Below are 7,812 nucleotides of genomic sequence, written 5' to 3' on the forward strand. Positions count from 1 at the left end.
TTCCACAAAGAAAGACAATGACAGAATATAACTCAATGAATTCAAAAAGCAATGAAGATATATACAGTGCGATGCCACAAACTTATACGTAAAGATTAATCCATTCATAATACAGGTCATATTTCTTTCTAAGATGACACTGGTTTTGGATAACATGCAACCACAAATTGACAGAAGTGGTTGTTTTTTATCAGTGAAAAAACACTTTTTCTTACTTTTTTCACTAATTAAGCCATTTTGAAACACAACTACGCACCAATATAGGATTGGTAAGCTGCATATTTCTGTAAAGCATAGTTTCAGAATGCATTAAACGATGATGGTTTTGAGATTTACTTCCCATGTCTCAGACTATTTTTAACACTATTCGGGCAATGAAGCAAGGCAAACATGTGGATTTAGTCCAATGCTTTTTTTGCTACCTCAGTATTTCTGTGTAATGGTAGCTTTGTAATTGCGTTGACTTAATGAAAACCATTTTTGATGCAGCACATCAGGTGCCTTAAATAGCTATGATATATATTTAAGGCAATTTGCACAAAGTTCTAACAGTATTTGTATGCTGTAATTAACTTTATGTAACAAACATTGGAAGTGTTTTAGGGTTTGCTTTATTGCTTTTTTTTTAGGTATAAAGTTATTTTTAATTTGCATAAATATTTACTGTGGTATAAGAGGTTTAATTTAAATCAGATTACACAATGCATTGCTTTCCCAGTATTATAAAAACTGTTAATTTGCTTATTACATTTGTCCTTAGTTCATCACTCATTATTGTAATTTTTTTTAATCTATATGTATATGTTGCCTATATTAGTAACTATTTAATGTCACAAAAGAGGTTGAATGCAAAACAGATTACACTCTCATCTGCTTTACTACTATATTAAATATATACTGTTTAGTTAATTTCATTTGTGTTTGGAACCTCACTGTCCATTTCAATATTCAATGCAGTGTAGGCTTTTGATTCCTCTTATAGAGTTTGATTTATATTTGTTTTTACTTTATGTTCAGTTTGATGTCTACACTTTGATACCTACTTCAATTGCTTTACATAAAGCTTGAACATAGTAAATCTCATTTCAATCAAAATATTCATGGTCGCATCAGATGTTATTTACACAAATCCATATTTGTTTGATCCAACAATACAAAATGTGAAATTAGACAAATAGAAACTACTAAAGTATACTAGAAATTCCAAAATAAATTTAAAGTATTATGCTTTCTAATTTCTTGTTTAAGCTCTGTAAGCTTCCTGGTAAATCTTCCTTTGAAAATTTTCTTTATTTTTTCATCCTTTTTCTCTTTTGCCATATCCCTTGTAATAAGAAGTCCTTGAGAAGGATCTTCTCCTTCCAACCTCTCATCTTCTCCTTGAAGTGCTTCCTCTTCATATGATCTTGAGACTCTATGATAAGGTAATGCACGTGTATGGAGTTATAAGAATTTGTATATGTTTTGGTAAATTAGACCAACATGTTACCCACTAGTTAACTAGTAATGCCTAGGAACTACACCTGCTAAAATTCCATTGATATTTATCACAACAAACTAGTACATTTCTTCAAAATACAAAATATATCCCACACTATATCTACTTCTTTTCTCTAATCACATTATGAGAATGACCTATAATCCCATGAAATACAGTTTACTTAGGAGAAATGCTTTGAGGTTGATTTTAGTTGCGAAGCATGTGATTAAACTCTTTGGTAAACCTCTCCATAGCTTCAGCAGGCAAGCTAATCGGAAATATTATTCCTTCTTCTCCTTTTCCATTCTTAGCAGAACAGAAATAAGATGCCCCTGGAAAGCTTCCAGCCCCAGCTTCGGCCACTCCACCATACACAGCCTCACCCCACCCAAAATCCATGGCTCTAAATTTCACTTGTACCAAATATGACACAATACAAGACCTCACAGTTGTGAATAATAAGCTTCGTTCCTTCATCACCATCAAGTCGGCAACAGATTGCAAGTACTCTTCTTTCATCTCACCTTTCACTTTATTTATTAACTCCACTGCATACCCAAATGGGTTTTGGCAAAGCTTCCCTGCACTCGTTACTGCCGCCGGATATGCAAAAGCATTGCCGTAGTAACCAACTGGTAGTGGAGGATTGAATCGACCACGTGCGTTAACTATGCACATCATGCGAACATCCTCATTTGCCTCTATCTGCATTGCTTTTGTGCGACATCGCCAAAGACATGCTGTGATAAGATCAAATGTGGAGCAATGTTGAAGGTGTTGGGGAATGGATTTGCGAAGTGCAGCTATGTCGAGGCGTCCAAAGAAGAATGATCGTTGAATCAAGTTGTGGTTGGAAGAAGGGAGGGTATCTTGGATTTGCTCGTATTCAGGATGGTTGCGTGTAATGCGAGGTGGATCTCTTGCCATTAGGAGCTCCCTACGCCATACTGGTGCAATGGAAGGTTTGGTTGCTCCTCTAGCCATTTCGACCCAAGCGTTCATGAATTGTTGGTAACCAAAACCATCAGCCATGGTGTGGCTAAAGCGGAGAGCCAAGATGAAACCACCACACTTGAGTCGTGTCACCTGCATTTATATTCCATCTTCAACAATTCAGACAATTTCATTGTTTAACTCTCACATTAATTACGAAATTATAATATATATATATATATATTTAAGATATCAAAACTTTATTTTAAATTGAGTAACTTAAGAGAAATTAGCTAAAATGAAAAAGTAACCGGAATAATTTCAATATATGTCAATTTAATTATTTAATTTTAGTAAACTAAACACTTGTGCACGTGATTTTAGTGATTTTTTATTTTGAAAAATAAGTGAATAATAGATATTTTGAGTTGTTTTTATATTTTACTTTTTTAAAAAAACAAATTTCAAATGGTAGATTTTGACAGAATTTAATTGGGGAGTAACAAATAATTATATCAGAATTCAGTTCTTAAAATTAAAAAAAAAATCTAGAAAATGAATAAAACATGTCTTAGTTTGATGAGTATGTGTAGTGAACCTGTACGAGTAGAAGGGGAGTTTCGGTAATTTGTTGTGAGCAAGGAACATCGTACATCAGTTCATGGAAGCATGGGAATGGAGGCTGGAGAGAATCACCAAACTCAGCCAGTGTGACGTCAGCATCAGCCTCGATGAACATGGCTCCTTCTCCAGTGCAATCCACCATTAATTTGCGTTGAGGTCCTTCCCTAAGCCTACCTGCAAATGGGTAATAGAAGACAAGTGTTTGCGACAGTGCTTGCCGAATCACTTCAACTGGGTCTTTCTCTGCCATTGATTCCTGCTTTCCATAAATTTGTATCATTGGAATGTGGAAACGCAGGGCTTCTTGATCATCAATGTCGGAAAGTAGCTTGAGTTCATGAGGAGTGGGGATAGCAGGAGCCACCAGCTGAGGTTCGCACCTTCGCACTGTAAACTTTAGAGAAGAAGAAGAGAAAGAAGATGATAAAGATGAGGCCATGAGAATTATGAGAGAAGAGAAGAGAAGAAAAATGAAGCAAATGGATTTTGGTTGAGTGACTGTGAGTTCCTCGGACTTAGGCTGCAACCCTTTATAGATGGAAATCATTCTCATCAAATAAATTCGAAACACGTTTTCATGATGAGCAATAATACTTTTTATCTAGATAATCATTCATTATAAGATATAGACATTGAAGTGAATTATTATTATTAAACTAAAGTTTATAAATATAAATTAAAGTTAAACATAAGTTTGCATATAAGATTATTTATGAAAGGTCAGACATCAATACGAAAATGGACCCAAAGTGTCGCACAGCCACAATATAACCTGACCTTATCAAGTGCTTATCTGAAAGAAAAAAAAGTTACTAAAAAAAACATGTAGTCTGATCACGGTGAAGGACGTAAAAATTGTGTAAAATTAAAAAAAGTTACAGTAAGTTGTCAGAGGTCGTGAATTAAATAGTTACAGTAAGTTGTTATGTTGTTCTAAGTTTTAGAAGGTTAGGTTGTTTAGAAGGGAGGAACTCATCATCCACTTCTATTCCTTTCTTGGAAATAGAGAATGAGGGACAGCCGTGAACGACGATACTCCGGTGTATGGCGACAATGCCAAGGTGGATGGAGGGAGGACCAACGGGGGAAGCGGATCGTAGAGACAAACAAAGCGTCCTCAAACGAAAGCTCGACTTTTTTCTTCTCAAATTTTCCAAGTACCCATGGTGAGTATGACATGTTGAAGATTTTTCAGAGATGGGCTAGGGTGAAAGAGGTATTCATTTCCAAACATAGAAATAGGTGGGGAAGAAGGTTCGGGTTTGTGAGATTCTTTATGGTACCGAACGTGTTCAAACTAGAGAAGGAGTTGGATCAGATCTTCATTGGTGATATGAAACTTTATGTTAACTTGCCAAAATATAGGAGATCTGAGCATTTTCAACAAGGGGGGGCGCCACTTGCGGAAGGCAAGGATAAGCACCATGCTCATAGACCAAAAGGGCAATTGAGGGGCAAGGAATGGAGAGTAGTAAAAGGGAAGGGTGGTAACAGGGACCATCTAGTGAAGCAGTCGTATGCTGAAGTTGTTAGGAAACAGTCACAAGACCAGTGGACGGGACCAAGTATTGACACTACTTCAAAAGTTCTCCCATGGATGTCATATAGTGCAGTAGGTTGGATGGTACCGGATTTAAACTATACGGCTCTGTGTGAAGAGTTTATCAAAGGGGGTATGGCTATGATTAAGGTGAGACCTATGGGAGATAACCTTGTTCTCTTGACTCCTAGGGAAGGTGAAAGCATGGAAGATATTATTAAGCTGAATAAAAGTTGGTTTACAAGTGCCTTCGAGGAAATTGAACCGTGGTCTACGTCAGTTGTAGCGACCCATAGGCTGGTATGGGCGAGGTGCTATGGACTTCCTATTTCACTATGGAATAAGGATTGTTTATCTAAGTTGGTCGAAGGCATCAGTCAATTTCTTTGGAGGGGTGAATATCGATCTCATAAATGGGGCTTTATGCCCAGTTCGTTCCTTTCGCGAGTGCGCGGACAAAGGGGGACCTTCTATCTGTCTGCAACATAATCATATTGGATTACCAGGAGAATCAAGTAGTGTGGACAGTTCAACGCCGAAAAAGAAAGAAGAATTTGATGATAAAATTAACTCAAGGGCAGAAGCAGAATCCAATACACCAGAGAGTGTGCGTAGACTCCGAAACCTGTGGGAGCAGGGCACGAAACAGTCCTGTGTGCGATGGAGATCGAAGGGAGGTTTAGGACCACTACATTATGGCGTCAATTCTTCATCTAGGTTAAGTCGCTGCTCCTTTGCTGAATCTGAAAGTGACATTGAACTTTGTAATAATAGATTGAGAATTGAGGATACTGTTGATGAGCCAGTACAGATTTGGGATGCGGGCAAACGGTTAGGTTTGAGGTGTTCAGGGGAGGAGGTGAATGTTGTAGTAGAACTGGAATGTATGGAAGTTAGGGACAAGGAAGTCAGAAAATGTGCAGAGGAGGGCACCAACCCCGTTGGTTTATGATTATTGTTGATCTTAATATTAGGGGGTGGGGGGGGGGGGGTACCAAAACAAATTATCTGAAACATTGTATTACTAAGGAGAATGCGGAATTTGTGTGTTTGCAGGAGACAAAAACTACGACTTTCTCAGATATTAGATGTTTCTCACTTTGGGGAACAATAATATTGGTTGGATACATTATGAAGGCAATAATGGAGCTGGGAGTATGATCTCCATGTGGCAGAAAGATAAATTTTGCTATGAGACGCATGTTGTGGGGACTGGATTCATTGCGGTAGTAGGTCAACATATTCATTCTGGTCACAGGTGCTTCGTGGTTAATGTTTATGCAGCTTGTAATCTTAGAGCAAAAATAACTTTATGGGAAGATTTATCGTCTTTCAGGCGGACCTATCAGAACATGGCTGGTTGTTTTTGTGGAGACTTTAATGCTGTAAGAAGGGAAGATGAAAGGAAAGGTATTGGTAGGGGAACCAGCCAGAGGAAGGAGATGAGTGGCTTTAATGACTTTATTGACACAAACTGCTTGGTGGACATACCAACTGCAGGCAAAAAGTTTACTTGGTTCAAACCAAATGGTACTGCTAAAAGTAGGTTGGATAGATTTCTTGTGTCTGAAGAGTGGATTCAGTTTTGGCCTTTCTACAAGCAATATGTGCAGCAAAGAACTGTGTCCGATCACTGTGCTATTGTGGCGAAATCTTGGGTTAAAGATAGGGGTCCTAAACCCTTTCGTTCGATCGATGCTTGGTTTTTGGAGCCAGGATTCAAGGCGTATGTACAAGAGAAATGGGGCTCATACAATAGCCAGGGTAACAACATATCTAGCTTCAAGGACAAACTAAAATTGCTGAAGGCTGATTTGAAAGTGTGGAATATGAAAGTGTTCGGGTGTTTACAGACAAATCAAAGGCAAATCCTGAAGGAAATTGAGAACATTGACGTTAAGGATGATAATGAAGGTCTAGAGGAGCATGATCGACTAAAACGATTGGAGTTACTGAGTCAGCTACGATTGGTTGATAGTAAGATGGATTCTCTTTCAAGGCAGAAAGCAAGAGCAAATTGGTGTAAGTTTGGGGACATAAACTCCAGATTTTATCATACAACTATCAGATGGAGAAGACTGAAGAACGAAGTTAAAGGAGTGGAAGTTGGGGGGCAATGGTGTGAAGAACCGGAAGTGGTTAGAAGGGAAGCAAAGTCTTTGTTTGAAAAAAGGTTCACAGCTACACAAGATTCTGGAGTTAATCTGAGATCTGTGGAGTTTAAATGCCTTCCCCAAGAAATCAGCATAAGCATGGTTGCAAGTTTCACAGAGGAAGAAGTAAAAGAAGCAGTGTGTCAATGTGAAGGAACAAAGAGTCCAGGCCTGGATGGATTCAATTTCACGTTTATTAGGAATTGCTGGGATTGCCTTAAAAGTGACATTATGGAAGCTTTGCACTTGTTCCATGAAAATGGAGTTATACCAAAGGATTGTAATGCCTCTTTTATAGCCCTGATACCTAAAGTGCCTGATCCCTTATCTTTAGACCAGTTTAGGCCCATTTCCCTGGTAGGCACTTTTTATAAGATCGTCTCTAAGGTCCAAGCGGGACGTATGAAGGGTGTTCTTCCTTTGGTTATTGATGAAAACCAATTAGCTTTTTTGAAGAACAGAGGTCTGCTTGATAGTGTACTCATGGCAAATGAGGTGGTGGAGGAGGTTAGGAGGAACCGGAGAAGTGCACTCTGCTTTAAAGTGGACTATGAAAAGGCATATGATTCTGTAAGGTGGAACTTCTTATACGACATGTTACAAAGGCTAGGCTTCCATAGCAATTGGGTGAGGTGGGTTAGAGGGTGCTTGGAATCGGCTTCCATTTCGGTGCTTGTCAATGGAAGCCCAACAGAGGAATTTATCCCGTCAAGAGGGCTGAGACAGGGTGATCTTATGGCTCCTTTTTTGTTTCTCGTGGTTGCTGAAGGTTTGGCTGGGCTTGTGAGACAAGCGACTAAGCTAAAAATGTTAACAGGCGTGAAGGTGGGAAGGAAGGAAATAGAGTGCAGCATGCTCCAATTCGCAGACGACACTTTGCTCATGTGTGAGGATAATTTTTCAAATGTGTTCACGATAAAGACGATCCTAAGATGTTTTCAACTAGTCTCAGGTTTGAAAATTAATTTTCATAAGTCCAAATTGGCAGGGATAAATGTGGATAGGTTCACTCTGGAAACTTATGCCAAGTCTCTCAATTGTTTTACAATGCGCATGCCTTTCAAGTACTTGGGGTTAGAAGT

General features: G+C 38.5%; 1 protein-coding gene across 1 annotated transcript; it reads right to left on the bottom strand.

Annotated features, from left to right (window-relative positions):
• Nucleotides 1-1,518: 1,518 nt before the first annotated feature.
• Nucleotides 1,519-3,623, bottom strand: LOC137831756 (benzyl alcohol O-benzoyltransferase-like). Its single transcript, XM_068639563.1, has 2 exons — nucleotides 3,012-3,623; nucleotides 1,519-2,566 (listed from the first exon to the last, which is right to left on the bottom strand). The coding sequence occupies exons 1-2, from the start codon at nucleotides 3,588-3,590 to the stop codon at nucleotides 1,688-1,690; spliced, it is 1,458 nt and encodes a 485-aa protein (XP_068495664.1). The 5' UTR covers nucleotides 3,591-3,623; the 3' UTR covers nucleotides 1,519-1,687.
• Nucleotides 3,624-7,812: the final 4,189 nt, after the last annotated feature.

The sequence above is a fragment of the Phaseolus vulgaris genome, chromosome 6, assembly GCF_000499845.2.
Source record: "Phaseolus vulgaris cultivar G19833 chromosome 6, P. vulgaris v2.0, whole genome shotgun sequence".
Taxonomy (NCBI): Eukaryota; Viridiplantae; Streptophyta; class Magnoliopsida; order Fabales; family Fabaceae; genus Phaseolus; species Phaseolus vulgaris.